The sequence below is a fragment of the Apteryx mantelli genome, chromosome 1, assembly GCF_036417845.1.
Source record: "Apteryx mantelli isolate bAptMan1 chromosome 1, bAptMan1.hap1, whole genome shotgun sequence".
NCBI lineage: Eukaryota > Metazoa > Chordata > Aves > Apterygiformes > Apterygidae > Apteryx > Apteryx mantelli.
In genome coordinates this window covers 100,069,749-100,094,302 of record NC_089978.1, presented here as the reverse complement: position 1 = coordinate 100,094,302, position 24,554 = coordinate 100,069,749, and the positions used below count along the sequence as shown (strand labels likewise).

Sequence of the window (24,554 nt, the reverse complement as noted above, 5' to 3'; positions counted from 1 at the left end):
TGTATCAGCATAACTAGGCTGGTGACACTGATGAAACAATCTTGTGTAGACAAGCTGTTAAGACACCCTTACACTTTCCTGCTTTCTTTTGTTGATTGTGATATGGTACTGCGTCTTCTCAGTTTTACGTGCACTTCCAGAAGGGTCACAGTATCTTAAGAATAACCTCAACAGGCTATGGATCCTAGCACAGACCTTTAGGTTGCAACCTAAAAGAGTAACAAACAAACCAAACAGTACTACTGAGGAAGTATACAGAAGATGACAGTGTGCTGTGTATTCTGCAAATATTGCTCACAGAAAGCTAAAGTAGCTAGTTCATCCCCAATATTGGACAGGGCAGGGCTTCCCAAACTAGTAGTTCCCAGAGTAGTGGTTCACATAATACTGAAGAGTTGTGTGTTGCTTCAAAATGACCCACAGCTTGGCAGGGAGTGAAAGATGCCGCTGCTGATGCTGGTGCTCGTTATAGTATCTGCTGTGCCTTCTATGAGCAGTAGATGTATCCGGACAGAAATTATTGTAAAACCTGGCATATAGAAATAGCGAGAAGTTTTTTCTCCCATAGGTTTTCCCTAAAACAAGCAGAAAAGTAATGAAAAGAAAGAGATTGTCGATGTGAAATGCCTGTTCACAGAAGTGTTTTCCAGTGTGACTAACTACAGATTATAAACTGGTATTTCCCTAATGCCATTCCTTTTGAACTTCCATTTGGTGTTCATTTCAGTGTAACGAAGCATAACATTAAGAAACAGAACCCCAATGAGTCAGAATAACATTGGGCTTTCAGCAAGTCATCAAAAAGCTTTGTATTATTAATTAGTCTGCCATATGATTTATTGGAGTTTGAATTAATCGTTACAGAGATGTCGTGGCGTTCGATCCCTGAAAACTGGTGAAACCATCGCTACCCACAGGACATCCTGGGGACCCCTATGTAAATCTGCTGGTGAGTTAAGAATAGATGTTTACAAAAAGGTGACACAGAGTAACCACCATTTCAAGATTCTTTTTCACTGGCAAAGGAACCTGAAAAACTGTGATACAAAAACCTCTTCATATTTTTCTGAGGAGCAGGGGTCCTTACTGAAGCCATGTGGCAGTGTGGAAAAGTCTTTGCCCTTCTCGATGAAGTGACTATCAGATAGTTAGGTGACTGGGGAAAGGAGGAAGAAGAAAGTATTTCATGTAGCTATTTGCACAGGCGAGTAAGTACAGCCACAAAATCAAACAGTTATTACAATTATAAAGTCCCAAAGTGGCTGGGATCTTTTAGATTGCAATTAGTTTTTGTAGAGTTTACTCTACACCGTTCTTAGACCACAGTTATATTGAGCTCTGAAGTCCAAAATCAGAGGAGATAAAAGATTGCATTGCCAATTGCATTGCCATATTTCCTTAGATTCCCTGACATTGACTTAATTAATGCTGCGAGGGAAGGCAGCAGAGCCTAGCTGGTACATAGCACTTTGGCTAATCTGGTGGAGCAGTACAATACAGGTTAATAAAGAGTGAAGACCAGCACCATGCACTTAGTGCAAGGTCCAATTTGTACTGCTTTCTACATCTTCTGTATTTAGCCCTGAGTGATGTTTTCAAGGACAACTGTTGCCTCTAACATTTTGAATCATTTGGCCTCCTCCAGCCATTTGCACTCTTATTTATTATTAGTGTAAAATACACATTAAAAGTATTTGTACACACCAGCTTCAGAGTTATAACACATATCTAATGTGAATACACAGAAGTTGCCCTGTTTTCTCCTGCTGATTGCCTATTTTGCCAGTCACTTAATGCTTTTCTAACTGCAGAGTTAGTGTCAGACTGTTAATGGATTTTATGTGTTTCTTTTGCTCCCCTATTGTGATGGTCACAATGTTCTTTTGGAACTTGAAACAGGTTCTTCCTTAGCATATTGTATTTTTCTTCCTTTATATGCAGTATTAGTCACTTAGAACAGGCTCTCAGTGTTCACTTCTGAATCAGTTTTTTTCTTTTAAACTTAGCAATTAATACAGCTCTGTTTGTACAGCACTCATATCATGTAGATCTTGCTCCCATTTGTATCAGAGACCCTGATGTAATTCTAATATTGAAAGATGGCCATCATACAAAAGGAACTCTGAGGGGAGCTTTAGCATTTGGGCTGTACTACACCCATGCCTAGGCAAATGTGTAGCTATGTGGCACTGCAGAATGTTGTGTAATATTTCCAGTTTAGATACTCATGTTGCATTTTAAGTGTGAGGCTAGCCTTAGACAGTGATATCTCCCTCTGTGTTGAAGGAGACAATGTGAATTATTATGTCAGGGAAGGTGCTGCAGTGAAACATGAAAAAAAACATGCTATAGCAAAGTCCACTGATAAATGGTGCTCCCCTGTCTATATCTCTCCTTAGCAGTACTGCAGGCTGCCATTTGCTTTGAACATCTTCTTTTTCATTCCTTGGTCTGAGGCTGAAATTCAGAAGTAAGTTCTAAAAATAATATGCAAAACTGCCTTGACCGGTCTTGGAGCAATGTCCTGGACACTATGTAGCTTGGACTCTGCTATTGTGTACCTCCCTGACTATCGACAGTGCCATTTGGCCAAAGATTTTGTCTCTAATTGTCTTCTGTGCACCTCAGATATTGCATAAGTGCAAGGCTAAATAAGTGCTGTCCTGAGAATGTATATAAACAAATACATGTTTCTGTAGGTACATTTACAAGAATAAATGGGCAGTGTGCAATAGTACATGTACAAACGTTAATAGATGCATAATGTTAAGGGGTGGGGGGTTCTGCCTGCAGATTTGGACACTTGTATGGCGGTGTCTATATTTGAGTTTAGGGGAATATGTTTTATTGATGGTCAGTGGGGCCTAGGGACAGAGCTGGCAACCAGGGACTTTACTGTGTATCCCACACATGGGCTGCTTTAGATGACCTATGGTGTCCTATTCTCTCCTTTCCCTCAGTATCTGGATGCTATTCCAGGAAAGTACAGGTCTCCTGTAGATCCCATGCCATGTTTGCCAGCCCTGTGCAGATATCGTAGACCCTTCAGCTTTTCAGGTGGCACTAGATGCCAATGCTCAGGCTACAAAGTTGAGCCTTGGTGACTACTTCGGTGTAAATCACTTACTTGGCTCCACTGACTGCACTGGCTGGATCTCTGATGACTAGAATGGGAGCTTAGAAACCCAGCAAATACAGAGAGACCCCCACATAGACTTCTGAATGTGAGTGTGTTGATCTATGAGCTGAATCTCTCCCTAAATGCCTTGTGTTTAAAGAAGCGTTACTTATGAGATGAAAGCAAACCAAGTGTTTTTAATATTCATGGATGAATGGGAGCAGGATTAAGATGAGAGAGTGCTCCACCTCTATAAATCTGGGTTGCTCTGAAAGTAGGCCAGCATTTCAAAAAAGCTGCACATCCTTATCCTTTGTTTAATTTTTATTTTAATGGAAAATTGTAGAGGGAAACTCCAAACACACATCACACATAAGTCTGCAGGGATTCTATACTTTTATACAAAGAGAGGTCTTGGATTTGGATCGTACACATTTCCATGAGAAGCACTCTCCCAAAAAGGCCAGATCAATTCTATATCACAGCTCTGTGCTTTGACAAGTACGCTGGCTAATTTGTAGGCAAGGTTCTACGGCTTGGCTGGCTCCTTATCCCAGGAACAGACTTAGGAATTTCAAAGCTTTTGTCTTTCACCTCTTCTTTTTTTAGCATCTGATTCAAAGAGAGAGAAGGAGGCCGGGCTAGGAGTTGGATACATCATCCTTATTGTCATTGCTGCATTTGTTTTTGTGCTGGGAGTTGCAGGCCTTTTCATTTTCCGGTACCAGCAAAAGACAGGAAGATACAATTTCAGAATCAAGTCTGACAACTTCAGCTACCAAGTGTTCTACGATTAGCTATTTTCAAGTTACCAGATGTAAGTACTGAATCATGATCAGTTACTCTTCTAACTGCTTAGCTCCTCCTGAACTGGTTAAATACTTGCAGATGAACTTTTTCCAGTTAAAGGTATTTGTACATCCATCTCCTTTTTACTAAGGGGGAAGATCATAGAAGCAAGCATGAAATTCCTACTACTCTTGCTGTTTTTCAAATGCTGCAGACTATGGAGGAGGAGGATAGCCTTCTCTTCCTTCATGGTTTCAGTCTCATTTGTAGTAAATGACATGCCACTTTTGGAGAGTGCCTATAACCATCTCCAAGAAAGCATATCACTTTTGATTTACATCATGGATTGGCATAGTAGGGGAAAGAAACTTAACCACCATCTTTATAAGCAAGGTCCTTTTTGTCTGGGAATTTGTTTCAGAAGTTACCCCTTTCTGCAAAAGTCTGGGTTTATATTTTTAAAGAAAATAGGGGCATGTTAGACATAAGAGCTGGAAATGTTGATACTATATAAGCAGTGCTTACATGAGCCTGCAGAGAGTCTGAAAAGATAGCTCTTAGGAGTGTTAGCCACTACAACAAATTCTACTTCTGCAACTTTGGAATTTGACACTTTTCCAGAATGCCATAGGATTCAGCATTTTGCTGAAAATGGGTGCGTCTAGCTGCTCACCACAGTTTGTATGTTTGTGTCTTTAAGGGCAGTAGGGGTAGATGGGAAAGCTGGCTTGCTGAAAAATAATACACAATGTTGCTTCACAACTCGAGGATGATTACTGTGCATCTGATCCCATTCTGTTCCTGAGTGCTTTCTTATTTGACATTATCATGTTAGTGAGTATATTACAAAGATCACCCTTTGTAGTAATCTATGGGCAGCTCCAGAGAGATCTCTGAAGGTGAGGGCAGGCAGGGCTGCCTGTCTGGAGCCCAAAGAGAAGGTACTTGGGGCTTCTTGGTACAGCCTCAGCAGCTGTATGGTCCCATCGGTGATACGGGTCCCACTGGGCTGTTGTAGTCTGGCATAAAGGGCATATCTAGGTGCCTTACATTAAAACCTATCTATAAAGCCTCTGAGTCTCACCACAGGGAGAAGAGAGGCTTGCCTTCATTCATCATCCTGCTCTTGTAATTCTTCCTCTTGGTGGTCACGAGTGATTGTAACACTTAAAATTAATGGCAATTCTGAAGTTGTGCAAGGAGGTTGTAGCATGAAGAGTATTGTCAGGCTTGTAACACTTGTATATAATCAGCATGTTGGAGTCTCAACTAATAGATCCTTTCAGATTCTGGAAAAACTCAGGTGTTCTTCCTTACGCATTTTACTTCCCTACACATTTTTCTACTTTGGAAAGTAGTTGAAAGTAGTTGATTACATCTCTCAATCATGATTTATTTCGCTTTTACTTTTTCTAGACGGATCATGTCTCATCACATAGAGAACAGCAGCTTGTCTTCACTCAGCATTTGGCTTTTATTATTCTTCGTGATGATGGTCACAACTGGTTGCAACACTGACTCTTGCAAGTTAATGTCATGTATTAAAGGATTCTGTATCCCTCCAATTTTTTTGTCAGTCTGGCTTTTCCCTGGTGTCCTAAGAAATATTGTGACTGCAGCTCTAGACTGAAGCAAGCTTGTCTGGCAGTTTTTCCATGGAAAAAATAAAAGGGAAAAAGGAAAGACTTCATGATTCTCTATTCATGTTCCGCTGTCTGGCTCTCCCACTGTGTCATGTTGCAATGTGCCCTTCTTGTATCACTTGTGTGTATGACTACTGACAAGCTTGATGTTTCTACAAATACTCCAGGAAGTAAATCAGCAAAGCCTTGGAGAGAGCTCCTTTTCAATTTGCAAATCACCTGTTTACTTAGGGTGAGGTTGAAGCCCTGAGCTGCAGTGATGCTGAAGACCTAGCTGTACAACACCTTAAGTATACAGAAGCTGGAGAACAAGTAGTAGACTTGTCAGCAAATAAAGAACAGACACCATGAATCTGAGGCTTAACCTGCCCAAAGTGTTCTTCAGCATGAGTTTTGAGATTTGATTGTAAATTTTCTAATCAATAAGGGCTTAGTGGAGAGGGGGGGAAAAAAGCTATTTCTTCTACTGGGAGCCCATATATTTCCAGATAACTATTGGTAACTATTTAGTTTGTTGAAGTAGGCCAAAATGACTGTACAATCGAACTCCAGAGTGTATTGCCCACTGAAGTGAGGGCACTCCAATTGCAACCGAATAAATATAAATTTGAGCTGTATTTTGACTGGCTGCAAGATCCCACTGTTAGTGTAACAGCAAGGGTTTAGTTTACATGCTCCACTGGATACAATAACAATGTGTTTGTTCAGCTGGATAAACTGGAACAAAAAGCCGTGCAATTTCCTCCAATAGTCCCCTTTTCCTGACGGCTTTACTTTACAACTGCTGCAACGCTATTTTCCCTTTAAACAGTTTTACAGAGGTTTTTTTTTCTTCTTCGCTTTTTGTTCTTGCTCAGCTGCTCACACTTCAGCTGTGTCCTAGACTTGCTGCTTAAGTCACCCTCTGCTGTGACCCATTAATAGAAATGATGATAAGAATTTAATTGCAATATGTTTCTAATAGCAAGGGAAGCTGCTCCTCTGTGTTTCAGAGGGAAAGGTCTAGGCTGTCACTTCGCAAAGGAAAAGAAAGTTCATGCTCAGCATAAGTAAGTGGAGTGCTGCATGGTCTTGCAGAGGTCAGCCTAAGCCACAGCACTCCAAACCTACAGGTGCTGTCAGATTTGTGCTGCAAGACATCTGCAAAGGGCCACAGAGCTGGCAAAGGCCTGCTGTTGCTGTGACTCTTCAGACCAGTCTTTGACACAACGAGCAGCTCCTGCAGGACTCCTCCCCGGGATGTTCTTCTCCCCTCTGCTGCCCCAAGCCTACGTTTCAGTGAGTGTTTTGGAAGCTGGAGAGGAAAGCAGCATGGTAACCTGTCACCACAGCCAGCAGGTTCTGATAGCTATGTGCTCTCTTCCAGTATGGTGGTTTAGTCTGCTATGTCTGGGTCAAATATAATTCAGTAACTTACAGTGAACAAGCTCATCCCTCTTTAAGTGCAATAGACACCATTATTTCAGTGGAATTTAGCCATAAATCTGAATTCACAAATACTCTTTGGAGCCATAGCATTTAGGTACTGATTTATCAGTGTGGAGTGGTAGTCTGGGAAATCTTTATCTTTTTTGTCTGCTTAATCTAATTTCTGTTAGGTACTAAGATTACTGGTTAAGGAACTTGGCCTGCATTTTGCAAAAGATCAGACTAATTGATCTTTGGGATCATGTATGCCTTTAAAATCCATAGATAAATTTCAGAATAATCATTTGTATTTTGCTTTTAATTCAAATGGCTCTACAAGGAGAAATCTTTGTGACTTGTGTTTTCCTTGATGAAATGACAGTTCCCAGATCCTGATATAAAAATCTCTTTCATTACAATTCATTAATGAAGCTACAATTTATTTATTTTTGCAATCTTAAAATTTAATTAACATAACCATAAACTTTTTATTTTGTAGGAGTGTCTTCACTTTTGCTCAGTTTGCTCTTGAATGTACAATGTATTGGCCTTCTGGACACAGTGAAAGGATAAACTATTTTACTATAATATTTTTCTAGTTTGTAGTACTTACAGACTTCAGCTTCTTGAAAGTGACAGGACTAGAGCTTTGCCTGTTGATTTCAGTGGAGTTATGTAATTTACAAAAGCTGAGCATTAGTCCTCATTTAAATGCAAAGCAGTAGCTTGCATGTAATACCTTGCATGCTCAGCAGAAACTGCTATTGTGAATTTCAGAGTCTGTGTAGCTCAGTTTTGGTGTCTTAATAAAAGCACTCCCTAAGCTTACTGTTGACCTTTGTACTGTTATTTTTTGCTTTTATGATTTAGTCACAGGTATTAAGATGTGTGTCTTGTGGATGTGGCGGCTTCTGAAGAACTGTTCAAGTATCAGTATGTTTGAGCAATGCCCAAAACACAGCACATGACCAAATACTGATGTATTGCAATTATGACTGACTATGTATGCACACTTAATAAGAGTCTCTTCTTCAACACAGCAAAGGAGATGAGCATATTCTTGGTTTCATGTTTTACATCTAAGACAACCAAAAAAGTATTCAACATTTCTAGCCTCGTAACAGACTTTCAGTAAGGTGGTGATCCCATCTAAAATTAGCATGACACCAGCCTCCCTGAGCATTTGATTTGTCCGGTTTTGAGGGCTGCTCCAAAGGCAGCATATTCAGAGCTCCCTCCATGAAGCTTTGCCTAAGGATGTTAGTGGACTTCTTGTCTGGATCTGAGTGTGAAAAGCAGGGAAGGATGACAGCACTTGGTCCAACTACTTCCTTTATCATCCCTACGCAAAAGTGTTGCACAACTGCCACCACCTCTTTGTTCATCATTTTTTCCCTTCTCCTGTACACTTTAGTGGCTAGCAGTCACCTTCCTCTCAGAGCCGTGTTGCCATGTATCTCCTTTTCATGCTGAGGCACAGAACAGGTTGTTCATTTGAGGTATCACGTACAGGGAGCAGTAGGGTCCCTCTGTCCCTGCTAATTTCACTGTATCTGATGCTTGGACAAAACTCAATGGCTTTGAAGGGCTCATTTTGGACTGCTGTGGTCAGTTGCCCAACTAAGCAATCAGGCAGTCTGTTGCCAAGCACATAGCTCTGTGTCCAAGAAGAGATCTTCCAGAGGAGTAGCACTGACCACCTCCTCCCCACAGTCTGGTGTTGCCCACCTTTTGTTCTATTAATAATGCACTGGCTCTAGATAATTATTTGTGCCAATGGCTGAAAAAATGTGTAGAAATAAAATCTGAAGATTTAGCTTTGACCTCTTGCATTGTTTCCTAAGAAACACTTAAGAGCAGTGGTATGTGTGCCTAATGTCCCCATTGTTCACTGAGAACACCACACTGGTGACACCTGATGCAGGAACACTCATTATTATGCCTTTCTCTTGTATTGTAACATTGCCAAGCTCTGATCCCACTGGGGCTGGGAAAAAAGCTGAGATAATTGAAAATGTCCTTGTCCATTAAAATATAAAGGAATTGACTTCTTAATGCCCATTTGGAAAGTTTTCTTGTAGGTTGTGGAAGGAAACAAGTTAGACAAACTGAAAATATTTAATTGCAATTGATCTAAAAACATGATGTTAGCTACGTTCTGACAGAAAGCCTAGAGCACAGAGCCGCCTAACGGCTTCTTAGGTCTGCACAGTCAAATGTGCTCTCTGTGGAAGCCTGTGCTCTGTGGCTTGTTGCAAACTTTTAATTGAGTAGTACCCTCTTTATGTGGCTGCTTAAGGTGCTGCCTTTTAAGACCCCTTCCTTTTTTGCAGATTTCTCTTTTTCACTTCCTGATCTTAACAGGCCCACTTGAGACAGTACTTCAGCTTTGAGTTTTCAGGGAACCTCTGCCTGTTTCTTCAACTTTCTTCCCTCTGGCTGTGCTGACAGCTGCCATCTTGTGCTAAAGATGCTCTCAGGTACGTTGTCTGGATGTGAACAATGTCTGCCAATGGGTAACACAGGAGAATTGTCAGTGCAGCGCTTTTTCATGTACAGCAAATTCACCTGAAAGTGTTTTCTGCCTCTCCTGCCCTTCTTTCCCAAAACAGGGAGGTTTTTCCTCTGAGACCCACAGAAAGAAGAATTTTAGAGACTTAATACAAATATAGTTGCAAAGACTCATATGCTATTAGGAATCCTAAGGTGAGAATAAGAGGGGAATTGAGGAAAAGCCAGAATGTTTGGAGAAGGTAAGGAAAAGAGTATTAAAGGACCAAGACAATGAAGACTGAGTGCTTCAGGGAAGTCCCAGTAATAAATCACTGGTGCAGTGCTTGGAATGAATCCCTATATGTTCATTCATATTGTTGTTGTTAAATAGCTTAAATAGCTAGCGTTCAGACCCACCTACAAAGAAGACTATAAAAGTATTGGGACAGGTAAGGTAAAGGCATGTTGCTGTCCAGTAAGTGGCTTTGTGGAAATAGTAACTGTAAGAAATGCAAAAATATACTGGTTTTATCAACCTATCTTTGTGTGTGCTTGTGTGTGTTTTACACACAATTCTGCATGTTTAGGAATACTGCAATTATACAGTGAAGAGAACTTGATTTGATCCTACTCCTTTCTCTTTTTCTTCTCCTTTCCCTTCAGAGAAGGTATTAGAAATGTTTGTTTCCTACACAAGTTTCACACATATAAAAATGTTTGTTATCTTCTGGAAAAGCACAAGTATTTGTAGGCACAGATGAAGTAACAGACTTTTATTTAAAGAGAGATTTTCCCCTTTTCTTGCTTTACTATGCAAGTCATCCATTTTAAAAGAAAAATGACATTTCTTTTCCATGATCTTTCCGTTTAATCCTTCAAAGAACACCATCTCTTGACAATTGCTTTTCATTGACAGTTTTGTGTCTGCTCTTGCTACAAATAACTCTGAGGAGGATCAGAACTGAAGGACAGTGAGATGAGAAAATATGTCCCAACTACCTTATTCATGGTGCAGAGAATGTTTGGCACTTTGCTATATGAGAAGTTTTACTCTTTCCACAGCTGGATGGGGTCTTTGGGAAAACCCATGGGAAAAACAGGAAAGCTATATATGAACATTGAGGAGTACTGGAGTACTCCAAGGATGGTGCCATTATGGAGCTACTTTTGATTGATATTTGGAAGCTGATCTGGAATGGTGCAGTAGGCTATAGGGTAGCAGTATTCTCAACAGGCTAACACAAGTCCATCCCAAAGTACCAAGAAATCATGCTCCAGGACGGTGGTGGTGACTTCTGAATTCCAAGAAGAAATTGCCCAGAATTAGATAGGGCTGCACAAGGTTCCCCCCCTCTTTCTGACAGAGATGGTTGGGTAGAATTGCTCTTTCCAGCAAACAATACCTTGGGAATGTGCTGGCAGCTAATAACATTGACAGTGTGGGTTCTTCACGGCTTACGTTCAGTAATGCTTAAACTCTTCAAGTCTGCTCAGGAAATGTCCGGCCTTGCCTCTTATACTGCCTGGAGCTTTGATGTGAAATGCTGGCCTCAAACAATGCTCCCATTTATTAGCTGCCTTTGACACTTGGCAATTTGAAAGGATGAAGGAAGTGCTTCACCTCAACATTTTCAACAAATATGACTATTATTAGTACATGTGGATGGAAGGGTCTTGTGTTTGTTCTAGTGCCAGCCTTGAGAGACTCATTACTGAATGTTATATATGAATAGCTTTCTTATGCTTAGTCTAGCGTATTTAATTGTGCAGTATATCATGCCTTCTCAGTAAGATTATAATGTCCACCGTGTTACTCAACAAAGAATATGGGAAAATACGGCTGAACTGGAATTTGGAATGGGATATTTACTGAATCCAACTTTAATTTTTATAGAAAACTGCTTTTGCAGAGCACAGGACCAAACCAAACCCCACAGCTCTTGTCCATGTCAGTAGGGCAAAAGCCAGGAGTAACAGTTGAACAAGATGCAATTGGCTTCTGGAGCTGTTTTGTTTATGTCCCAGAAGGATTTACAGCTGATGCCTTGTTTGAGACTACATTATGCAGTTCATTTAAAAAGCAGCTGACTTCTCAGGAGATATCTAGATACTGTTAGCTGCCTGTTTCGTGAGTCTGTCATCATTGATTCAGCTCCCTGTTCTCCTCCTTTCCCCTTGTTTGGCCACAGCTGTGACATCTTATTCTTTAACAGGAGGAAAGTGTGTCTGTTGCCTTCCAGGTATGCCAGAAGCACCACCTTGTAAAGTTCTGTCTTTCCCCTGAAAATAACTTCTAAATCTCACTTAACTTCTATCAAAAAAGCGAGTGTGCCAGCATGTCCAGGTGTGATCCTTGTCCTGTGTCCTGGGCTTCTCTTATGACATGGTGGTACACGCCATCCTTCTTCAGCTACTTCTTAATAGAAATCAGTGACAGCTACATGGCATCCCTGGGAAGACATATGTTTAGTAACTTCCAGGTTTGTTATTTTAAACATTCCCCCTCCCCCTGCCCCCAGACAATTTGTTTCTTAAATTGTTATCAATATTTTCAGTGAGTAAAGCCAGATGCTGCAGTGAAAGGAACACCTGTAGTTTGCCCGTGCTGTGGCCTGCTGTCTTCCTTAATTGTAACCACCAATGTCTTCCCATCGATACAACCAACTGATATTTGTACCTTGTCTTGGCGCAGTGCATAATGTTTTTACTGTTCTCGCTTCTCCAGCAAAGCACTGGTGCCATTCATATTCATTTGGCAACTGTGACTTTCTCAGCTAGTTGTCACCGAGTGCAAAATGTGACATATGTTGTCTCACAGAAATCTTCATTCAGGCCTATGTATGCATCTGGTCAGCTATTTCACAAGACTGTGAGAAGACAGGAGGTTATTAATGGGGGCAGAAGTAGTTTGAAATTAGGAGTAAGAAATACAGTTGAATTTAATGTGATGGTGCCTGGGCTTTTCAGAGGTGAGAAGTTGGGTGAAAAATCAACCTCCTTTGTGGCAGCACCTGATGGCTGAGGTAACTCTGCATGTCACCTTCTTACTGGAGTTTCTGCTGCGTTTTGACAGTGATAGATAATACAGGAGATGAGAGAAAGGATGGACTGAACCCTTGAAATTCTTCCTGTGATTCTACAGCTTCTTTTTCCTTGTTAAGGAACACACGTTAGTGACTGCGAGGTGAACAAAATGTAACTCTGTGTCTTCTAAGCACATTTTCTAGGAGGTTGTTTTCTCCCTCAAACCCCACAGACACAAATAAAAGTGCCTTTTCTTGTAGAGCTTCCTAAGGGAGGAAGATGGACCCTTCTAACCTACTTCTGACAGACCCACTTAGCTACGCTCTGTTTAGTGACATGGGTTTAGTTACATGAATGTATTTATTTACACACATAATTTGTTTGAGATTACAGTGGTTGTAGTTAAGGAGTGCTTTATGGTGTCCCTGAAAACCAATCTTGCATTAAAAACTGTATCTATATAAAATCACACGGAAAGGTTTACTGCATTTTTTCCAGTATTGGCTAATGTACTCAGTACATTTAATTGGGTGAACTGATGTTTTGTACTCTTTTCCCCTTTCTCTGTGCTCTCTCCCAGGTATGTGTTGGTGTACTTCTGCCTCTGCTTCATTAGACGGTGATTTCACAGGCTTGCAAAGAGCAGCTCCTCATAAACCTGTGAGTGAGATGTGCCTGTTCTGCATGTAAGATGTGCAGAGGGATCTGAATGGGAGCAGAGCAGGAGAAGGGTGGGCAGCTGATGCAAATGAAGGAGAAAAGGCAGATTTGCTTCACAGAGCAGCTCCCTGCTAGACAAACTCAGTGGTTTAGGACTGGCCACAGGGCACATGGCAGGGGGACACATGGACTGGCTGAAAAGCGCTTGCCTGATGAGGAGCCACCTCTTGAGCGGGCGAGCGCAGCCTCTCTGCGACACCTTGCCATGGTGCCAGGATGGCAGCCAGGGCCAGGCACCAGCAGATCATTCCCACAGCACGGAGGGGCCCGTGATGTCCGGCCCAGTCAGGGGCTTGGGGACCAGCCTGGAAACCCCCTTGCAAGGGTTGGGCTGTCACCCCCCGGCAATGGTGCTCCCTGGAAATGGCAGCCAATGCTGCCACGGGGCTGGCGGTAGCGGGTCTCCCTGCTGTGTGTGCTGTGGTGGGGAGGTGGGTGGAAAGCACCTGTGAAGGCCCAGAGCGAAAGGTATGGGAGGGCCTGCTGGCCTGGGGCAAATGGGGACACAAAAGAGCCTTTTGTCTCCCCTTTCTGAACCTGGGACACATTTTAAGAGACCCTGGGTGGTGGTGGGGAAGAGTAGTGCAGGTTTTGTGGTGGGGATCACCTGGCTCGTCTCCCCCTGAGAGGTGTAAGGGATGGGGAAGGGTCTGAGGCCACCGGCAGGGCAGAGGCAGCCTCAGGCGCTTGTGAAGTTCCCGCTGGACTCAGGGGTTTCTTGTTTCAACCATCTCCTCCATCACAAATACTGCATCCTGTTGGGGCCATGTCCACAAAAAATGTGGAATTTACAGTCTGCGATTCTGTAATTTTTATATCATATATCCCCTCATATGGATATCAATTTCTTCATTCCAGGGCCAGATTTTGCCAGCCCTTATTAATGATATAGTAGAAGATGCAGCAGACTGCTCAGGTGCCTGGTGTAGTGTCATAAGTCCTAAAATGTAAGGATGCATCCCTGGCAAGGTAAACTGATGCCATCGTCTTAAGCACTCTCAAAAATCCTATCAGAGGAGCATCAGTGTGCAGACCCTGGAGTCTTCACTTGATGCCAGACCCCTCTGAGCTGATCGTGTTGTTTTTAATACAAAGTGGCTGGAAAAACATGGGGAGATAGTAATGATGGTTCTTGCTGTTTCCAGTCCCACTGACAGGATGCTCTATTGAGTATATTTAATAGAAGTTAACATGAGGGCTCTGAGGCTGTGTTGACCCAAAGTTGTAGTTAAAGCTTGACGGGGCTGTTTAGGTCTAGAAGCCTTGCAGTAGCTGGATAAATGGCTTCAATTCAGTTCATGGCATGGAAAGTGTCTAAAATAGCCCCTCCATGTCAGTAGGAGCATAAACAAGATCCAAACATCATCTGTTGCAATTATGTTTTGTTCTGGCCCTATTGTGCGACACTACAAAGGCAGTTGCCTTCTTTTCTTTTCTAGAACCTATAATTACAAAACGGGGGGAGACAGCAATATGACTGCCTCGTTCTGTTGACTGCATATGGTGGGGTAAGCCAGGTGTACATTATGCCTGGAGAAAGTACTGTTCTCACACTACTTCCCTGTCCTGTCATTCTGCACTGCTTTATTTTCCTTTCCCAGAAGAAGTCAGAAGTTGTTCAGTGTCTGAAGTGAAAGTATTTCATTCTGTAAAGAAAAGTTTCTAGCAACTTGGCATATTATTACTGTTTATCTGCTAAGCAAAGGAAGACAGATAACTGTCTGTTCAAAGTAATTTGAAACCCTGCCCAGAACATATCAATCAGTGTGGTTTTTAGTTTCATTTCCTGAATATAGGATACGAATGCTGGGTAAATCAATTAATACAAGTATTGTAACATTTACTACTAAGTAAAGCAGTCCTTTGTTGGAGGAGTTAGTTAATCTCCCCATTTCTAACGCAATCACTTTTTGAATTACACTTATGATCACTAAGGCTGAGTATGGAAGAATTTTCATACCTGTGAGAAAAAGCTGCATACCTACCAAGAGCTCTGTCCTGTATATACATATATACTTATTAGAAAATAACTGTATGCTCTGTCTTTGTATGGTCTAGAAAAATGAGACCTATTCTTAATAAGATGATTGCTAATTAATGCTAAAAGACATGAAACAAGGCCATCAAAACCAGTGCCAAATGCCTTTAAAGCTCCCTAGGAAATTTCTGACAGGGAAACTGTGAGGTTCTTGCAAGTTTTACATTAACTCAGATCCCAGGAAATGCTTAGGCCCTACATACACATTCCTGTATTGCTTGGTAGATGCTAGATATAGATTCTAAGCATATTGCAAGTTACCACATTCTTTACAGATTAAAAATAATGACATTTCTATTGTGAACGTGCTTAATATTTCCAATACAAAGTACTTAGAGGATTATCTTTTCTGGCAGATTTTAAAGCTTAATGCCTTAGCATATCTTGGTAGAGTACATTTATTGCTGCATATGTATGCATATTGCTGCAATATGTATCGTATTCATTTGCATCACAGATATATGTTTATTCTCAATGCGTGGCTTGAGCTGTCAAAGGGATTTGCAGAGCCATGAACAAGAAACCCATTATAGTTAGTCCATCTGCGATATGGAGGTTCCACACAAAGCACATAAAGAGCATCTCCCCCAGCTGCCTCTTCTGTAATTACCTTTTAGTTCTGTGTGGGCGGTTCTGACCTCAAAAAAGACCTTCCTTACTCATTCCTCCACACCTTTCTAGACCTCTCCCTTTACAATAGCAACTGATACCATAATGTAGATATTTGCAGTCTGTTGCTGTTTGCTATGTGCTTTCATCTGATAAATATCCAATGTCTATTAGGGCTTTCTCTTTTTTTGTCTTGTAGCAAAGGGCACATTCTATACAAGGTCATACAGATCAAAGGCCATATCACTGCTTTACAGAGCTAGACACTGAGTCATCTTTATGATCCATAAAATGAAAATAAGCTTCCGTAATACAGATCTTGCTCTATAGCTTTAAGCCATCCAAATAACTTCTTCCTTATTGCAGCCAGTGGCATGAGCTTTTATGGTCATCTGGTGTGAAATCAGAGAGGGAATGCAGCACTGTAGCATATGGCATGAATTCTAGTAGAAGGGCCAAGTTTTGGAGGGCAGGGATAAGGTGAGCCTGTCTTCCTGTAGGTTTGCCTTTGTGCTCTAGAATGTATTTCCTGCAGATCTGTCCTGACCTCTGTGCTTGGAAAGCATCCCATGACCTAAAGAAGGTCTAACACCTGATGTATCTCTGCAGTATTTTAATTCTCCCAACTGTATTCACATATGTGGATGAGCATGTATTTTACAAGTTCTAATATTTATATTCAATAAAACATTTATATGCCGCTAATTTTTAGAGATGACAACACGACTCATTTTATAGTTCCACTTCTCTGCTGATAACCATCTGGCGAAGCTGTTCAAGGTCTACTCACAGGGTCTCAGGGAATTTTCCCAGGTTAGGAGAAGAAGCCAAGGAAATGCATGAGTGAGCCAAGGTCAAGATGAGATATGTCATTAGTTCTGTCTTACACCTGTTTATTTTTTCCAGTTTTGACCAGTCAGGTGAGGGGGATTTTATCATCTCTTGAATAAAACTTGGCTGCATTCATATTTCTTTCTGAGGTGTCTTGCTTTGTCATTGTGTCATTATTAAAAACTACTTCGTCATTCATAACTCAAGGCGCTCCCCTTCCCTCTTCCCCCCACTTTGTCTTGGCAACAATAGCTTGGCTGAAAATACCTTAAAGAACTAGAATAATGAGCTTCTGGCAAGGCTGGAACGTAGCAGGTAAATGCACTATACATCCACGTGAATACACTCATGGTGGCAAGGGATAACAGTTTGGGCAGTAAATCTCACTGGAGCCCACTATGTCTTCCTCTGGGAGAAGCAAAGATTTTGCTTGCTTGGAGAAAGAGGGAAGAACTTTAGGAAGTTAAGGGAGTTTGGGGCCCAACCAAAATGAGTCAAATCTCAGGCTTCAGGGCATAAGAGTGGGAGTTTTCTGGGATCCTATGCAAGGATATGCTTGCATGAATAATGCAGCAGAGAGAAAAACAGCTGAAGAGAGAAAATATCCTTTTCCAATGAGAAAATGAATCTCTAATAGCCCTCTTCTGTTGCTGGATTGGCAGCAATATTAGTAACTATTAATTCTAAGTGATATGAGTCAAATATGGCTCAGAAAAGTGTTGCTTCCCAGTGCTAGTACACAGCAAACAAGCAAAACCAGGAACCTGTCTATAGGTATGGAGGTAATCATTCTGTAAAGGATGATTTTTTGTGTACAAGGAACACAAGTAGGTGTGGGACTTAGCAGTGCCAGTCTGGATTATACTGTCTGTTTAAACACACCAAATCAAATAGAAATTTTTTAGACAAATAAGGAAGAAATACGAGTACATATTTATAAATTAAATTAATGCATGTGCTGGTTGATCCAGAAAAGTCAAGGGTTTTTTTGCTGGATCATACTATTCTTTGTGCTGTTGACATCTCTCACAGGTTTTTTGTGTGAATAAGTATGGCTGCCACTCTGATATTGGTCATAGGAGAACATGGGGAGAGGGGGAGGAAAGAAGTGGGAGGGGATCGCACAAAACCACATACAGTTGGAGGATGATGGGGTCTGGTAAACGGGAGAGGCCTGGTGGTTGGTTGTATCTGGGAGTCACCCACTTCCCAGAACTTTGACTCACTTAATGAGGATGCTGCCTACCCCTGCCTTCCTCAAATATAAAAATACCATGTCTTTATATATTCATGTTGTTACCTTTGTTGTATTGGAATAGTGAAAACAGAAGTCCCTTGGGGAGGATGCACTCAGACCAGAATTATTGAGCTGTGTGGGAAGTGGCAGAAACTATTTCAGTTTAAGGCACTTTCATGTAAGTCTAACCACACTTGCATTATAGGCTATCCAAGTACATCTTTCCTGGTTAAAAAGGGACACCTTGAGTTAACATCATTTGCCAGTACAAGCACCAAGCACAGATAGGCTGATGTCCTCCAGCAGCAAGTGTGACACAGCTTCCCTTTCTCTGGGTGAAGCATGAGACCCACAGCAGTGCCTACAAAGCTGTGGGGAAAGCACCTTTGGGCAGTGTGAACATGTTACACTCAGAGCTGAACTTATTGGCAAGCTTTTTAGAGGACTCTCTTCTGTGTCTGTTGACCAAGGAGAAACTCAAGCCCATGTCTTAGACCTAAGTGTTATGTGCTCAGCCTGTTAACTATCTTGGTGACCCTTTCCTGGTCTTGCTTCAGTCTTTCAATAGCTCTTTTGCATTGGGCAGTCACAAAACTGGACACAATACTCTTAATGTGGCCTCACAACTTCCAGCTGCATCCTTGCCAGGACCAATAGGTCCTTTTCTGCAAAGTTGCTTTCTAGCCAGTTGGCCCCCAGCCTGTAGTGTTGAAGGGCCTTATTTTATCCCAGATGTAGGACTTTGGACCTGCCATTGTTGAATCTCATGGGGTTCCCATTGGTCCATTCCAGCCTATCAAGGCTCCTCTGAATGGCAACCCTTCCCATCAATGTGTTGACCACTCTCCCAATTTGCTGTCATTCATGAACTTGCTCCAAATTGTTGATATTTAACACTACCAGCTCCAGTATTGACCACTGAGGAATACCAATAGGTGGCTGGCTGCCAGTTTGACTTTGATCTGCTGACCACTATACTTAGGACCTTGCAGTTCAGACAATTTTCCTTCCACCTTATTCTCCACCCATCCAGTCCATACCTCCACAGGTTGTATACAGGAATGCTGTGGAAGAATTTGTCAAAAGCCTTGCTAAAGCCAAAGTAAATGACATCTACTCTTCACTCCTTGTCCACAGGGCCAGTCATCTCATCACAGAAGGCATTCAGGCCAGTGAGGCACAATTTGTCCTCAGTAAATCCAAACTGGCTGTTCCCAATCACTTTCCTTCATATGCCTGGAAGAAAAGACTTCCAGGAGTATTAGCACTCAGGCACAGCTTCAGGGTCATTCCCCTGTACAATGCTGTGATACCTTTTAGCCTGGTGACTGGTCTCTGATAGCACTTGGGAGGGAGGAGATAGAGAAAGACTTTTTCTTGCTATCACTTTCTAGAGAACACAGGTCACCCTAGACATGCCAGAGGGACATGCTTTGTCCCTAGTCAAGCTCTACCATCCTTGTGTTTGAAGGAGTTGGGGTGTAACTGAGCCATGGTTTCTTCTCAAATTTACTTTCAGGTAGTGTAGTTTGGGTCCTCTCCTTCCTCCTTCAAGTGCTTCTAGTGCCAGCTGAGTGCAGTCAGCCCCAAGATACCACTATAGTAATGGCCAAAGGGAAAAGCCCTCAACAATCCTGCTGTCAAGCTATACCATGAGGCACTTATACATTTCTCAGCTCCAGGAGCAAAAAGGAAAGAATGTACTGAAGAGAAAACAAACACAGATCTGCAATGATAAGATCTGCACTGCACTTACATTTTTTTCTCCTTAAACAAATGCAAATCCTGACATTTGTAGGCTAATTTTATAGATTTGGCATTTACTTTCAGGAAGTGGTGTTTATTTGGACAGCCATTATAGTGAAGCTCAGAGTCAGGTTTATAAAAATAGTTTCCTTCAGCCAACAAAACCTCAGTTAACCAAGAAACCTATAGACAGTACCTGCTTCAAAGGTACAATTGGATTATTGTGTTTCTTTAAATACCCTGGCTGCGTACTTTTCTTTTATACTTGTGTATAAATGTTTCCCTATAAATTTTTTCACATGCTCTTTGAGTCAGTAACAGGATAAGCAGAGGTGAGAGGGCAGTTTTCGCCTCACTATTAGCACTGCAAAGTGAAGCATGCACTTGGGATTACACAGTGAAGGCGAGGCTCCTTTCTTTACCAGTTTTGCCATTCCCCTTCACGTTGCCCCACCAGCATAACTTTCCCTAGCCCTGTTACTCAGCAGAGCTGAGCAGAGAGCTGTCTGTCAGCAGCTCATTGCAAGACTAGTTCAGAATCATCTGGTTTGTGCAGCCAGTTTGCACTTCCTGAGGCTGTGTTCACAGTTCCTTTCAACTCTTCAACAATAACTAGATGAAACCTGTGATAGAAATAGTAGAAAAAAATTCACTGATTTATCTTATGGTAGAGCAAGAAGGCTAGCCTGGCTAGGGAGTCCCAGTGCTAGGTGCTGGCCCCTTGTAGTACATGGCTGACTCTGCTCCAGAGAGGTTTCAATGTAAAATTGATAGTGGAAGAAATAAGCATTATATGAAATGCCCAGTCACTAATGTAAAAAAGATTAATGTTTATTTTAAAGCCATACAGTAACATGTGTGAAATCACAGAAAAGGAAGTTACTTGTCAATAGCTAGCATTTCTTCATGGTATGTATTTCATATGTGCATATATTTATATATTTCATATGTACTTTTATACTGTAAGGACACATATGCCATAAAGATCTTAGCACAGAGGCTTTTTCATTCCAGCAACTTCTGGTCGCACCTCCCCTTGTGTTCCACACAAAAGGGCTTAAACTACCCTTCACCCAATGTACTTTGCACAGTGTGGTTTCCTCTCACCTGCAAAAATCTGTTGATCAGAGACAGATGGTGGTGGATGAGTAATAAATGTGCAGATAGACAACGCATCTCAAAGTACTGATTATCAGTAGGTAACTTTCTTTTCTTTCTTTCTTGAGGGATCATCTATGATTCATTCATGCTGTAGATACAATGCTCCCTTTTTGATCCATCTGGAGAGGAGAGGTTTGTCTTAGAGTCTTTAGCTGACAAGCAATTGCAAGAACTTTCTATCAAATGTTAAGTCATACTGAGATAACTCTGAAATGGCATGCTACTAGCTAAGGTGTAAATGAAAAGCCTAAGCAGCTGCGTTTTACACTTATCCATGGTTGAGACCTTCTATAGGGAGGCCACAGAAATATCATGACCTCTTCTGCAATGTGCTATGATTGCTGATTACTGTTCCGGCGCAGTGGTTTTGTAGAAGTGAGTCTGTCATCCAGACTGACAGTCTGGTTATAGAGATAAATATCAGCATGGGACACAAACAGCCTGAAGACCCTCAAGTGGATTTGTGTTGTGACTAGAGGACAGTGCTCGCTTAACATCTGGGGTCTGCAGTGATGCCCTGATTCTGGATGCACCAACCAGTGAACTGTTTGGCTCAGTTGCAACTTTTGGAACTTAAAGTGCATCCTCAAGAAAACCTTGTCTGGGAAGATAACTGTAAGAGGGATCTGCCATCAATATCTGGGTTTTCTCTGCTCTGCTTGCAGGATAAATAAATGCCAGAAAAGCTGCTTCATGAAGAACACTGCCCCCTCACCCCCCCCGCCTCAAAAAAAAGCCACCCAAGAGTTGTTAATGTTCTCTGAAAGCCAGGGGCTCTCATTTTAATCTGACCAACATATCAGCCTCCCTACATAGGGAGAGAGTCCACATACTGCTAGCTTTGTTATAGTGTCATCCGTTACAGCCTGACAATGGGAGTCTAGAGGCTTGCCTCTAACCATAGCTGATCAGTTAGAAGTTGTGGGGACCAAGTGAGATTTCTATGTCAGGCAACGTCCAGCAGAGAATTTCTCTGTTCACTGTTAGCGCAACTGAATGTCTGTGGAGCCAAGGTTCATATCATGACTTTTAGGAATGCCAGACTGATCTTACATGTATAGGTGTTTCATAAAATGCCTGAGAGAAACAGATCCTATTACTTATTGTAACAGAATGTCTGATGTCAGTCATTTAATGAAATGCCTAAAACTTTTAGTCATTCAGTGAAATGACTGGTTTCACACTATTATTGTAATACAAATTTCATAAGGAAGTGGTGTAGATTTCTTCTCAAAATTAAACTTTTTTTAATATAGGAGTCCAGTGTTATTCCTAAAGCTTCTTTATCTCCATTCACTTGCCACACACAGTAAGAATTTCTGCTTATAGCTCTCTCCAACTTACTCTGCCCATGTAAAAGTAAAGAATTTGTAAGAGTTAAGAAACAGGACACACATCCTGACATTATTTAATCACTTAAATTTACTTGGCTTTTAAACTTTCTTCAGGAGGATAGAAAGTTTTCCAAGTGTTTGAAATTTCACCATACCAGTCCTTCACTTCTCTCTAGTACCAATGTCTCTGCTGTACCCATTCACTTGAAAGCTATCGCTGGCAGAAGTGGGCAAATTTCTAGCCTCTGAGAAGTGGTATTCATAGTCTCCAGGGACTCTTTTGTGCAAATACCTTGAGCAAGGTATTTAACCATTCAGTTTCTCTGTTAGTAAAATCAGAGTAATTAATTATACTTAGAGAAACTGTTGGGGCAAATACATTATGAAGTGTAGCCAAGTCATGTTTGAAAATCTCAAACGGCAGGTCCTACAGAGATGCAAACTTTTAGGTTGTGTTTCACAATCCTTAGACATTGAAATCAAAGGACTTTGCCAGGGACAGTACTGCTTGAGGGCCTGGAATTTGCTCTGTTAATTACTATTATTTTTAATAGTACTAATTACTATTATTTTTAATGATTTAGTATTGTTTCATTAGCTACTGATCACATATATTCTTCTTGTTGTCTTGTGCACTCTGTGCTCACGATGTATTCCTGACTCAGCTTTGTGTTGTCAAGTCATAATCCAGTAGGCTCTCAAGTACCTGCTTGATTGTAAGTACGTGCTTATGGCTTTTCCTCTTTACTTAAACACTACAGTGAAAATGTGATCCTGACCATCAGTAATGTGGTGACCTACATGGTGTCTAAATCTTTGAAGTGGCTTTGGAATTATCATTAAACTGGTAGGACTTGTCAAAGTCCTAGCAATGACAGTGAACACAGGGTTTTCAGTACTCTTGCTAAACCACGGATAACTCAAAAAGTAGCAAAATGCATAAATATTGGAGGGGTACAAAAGGGGGTCTATAGCCATTACTAGATTCAGATAGACCATCTGAGAAAAAAATTCAGGTATTGTCTTTAGCATTTGGTCTGCATTTTCTCAGGCTTATTTCCTTTCCAAGGCTCAGATATGAACTTCAAGAATATTTTTGAAGGCATCGATGCTTTCATTAGCTGAACCTACTTAGAATTTTCTAGTGAATCCCTTTCCTAGTGAATAGTGAGAATCCCTTTACCTCATCAACAGTTTCCAGGAAAATTCTTGTCAGCTAAAGATGTCAGCTTATTTTAAGTATATTTTGAAAACTGAGCGACTGATAAGGCTGGTAGAGAAAAAGGTTTCTAAAGTTCAGAAGGCAGGCCAGGAATTACTTTATTAAATTAATGTCCCACTGGAGGCCAAATCAGACCAAATTAGAGAAAGTGATGAAAGAAAAGAGCATTCTCGGAAGAAGAACTGAGACATTAAGAAATACCAGTAGGAGACAAATTTGAGTCATTGATCTTCCACTGGAGTTTACAGAGGAATACGATAACAAAGAAACAAGATCTTCCATTATTTTCAGTCCTGAAACTGGACAAAAAAAGAATACCAGTCCCATCCTCCTCCCATTAATTTTGGCAGGCCCCAAAGAATAATTTACATTCCAGCTAAGCCCTTGCTGTTATTACATCTTGCAAAAAGGTCCCTCCCCAAAGAATGCTGGAACAGGCATGGCTAGCTGAAGCCATTCAGCCCTTGCCCTGTGGATAAATTAACCTAGAAAGGAGTTTAATGGCTCCTCATTGTCCCTGAACAGCATGTAAATAATCACAGGCAAATCAAAAGTCATTCCTTAAGCTAAGTCATCCTTCACAAACTTAAACACAGCACTAAAATATTGCCCTTCCTGGTTGGGACAGCAGCAAGCCAACGTGGTTTACTCTAAGCTACCTGTATCCTATTCACAAATGTCACCAACTTCTCATTCCCACAGCCATGTTACACAGGGTAATATTTCTGGTAGCTCTGGAGCACAAAAAGGGATTGTGTTGCCATGCCAGGTACATTGAGCAGCTTACAGTCACTACAGAGAATTAATTTCCTTCAAAAACTACTAAGCTTAGGCCTGTTATTTCACAGAGAGTAAAAGGCACCTGGAAGCATTCAATACTCCACATGCTCATGGAATTAACTTAGTCACTATTTACTGTAATTGATATTGATTTTTGTTGTGGTGCTAAGGGTAGTTAGAAGAGAGGGAGAGTCATATGATATATTTATAGAGGTGTGTACATTCTGTTGTGCACACCTTGAGGGCAATGAGTGTTATATATATTAATATCACCTATTAATCACTTATTCTCTCATTTTTGCATATGCTCCCTCCTCTGAAGTGGCTCACTGTGTTGTCATTTACCTGATCTGTGCCTTCATTTACTCACTGTATTTGAGCATGCAGAGCAGGGACTTGCCC

At 41.3% G+C, this 24,554-nt stretch overlaps 1 protein-coding gene across 1 annotated transcript in view; it reads left to right on the top strand.

The window, feature by feature from the left end:
- The window catches only part of UMODL1 (uromodulin like 1), a 57,642-nt gene extending 49,878 nt beyond the window's left edge, over nucleotides 1–7,764 (top strand). The window contains exons 20-22 of the mRNA XM_013955257.2: nucleotides 865–949; nucleotides 3,728–3,935; nucleotides 5,324–7,764. Coding sequence (XP_013810711.2) covers nucleotides 865–949; nucleotides 3,728–3,915 — 273 coding nt within the window. The 3' untranslated portion in view covers nucleotides 3,916–3,935; nucleotides 5,324–7,764. The remainder of the gene's footprint in view (nucleotides 1–864; nucleotides 950–3,727; nucleotides 3,936–5,323) is intronic.
- The last annotated feature ends 16,790 nt before the right edge of the window (nucleotides 7,765–24,554 follow it).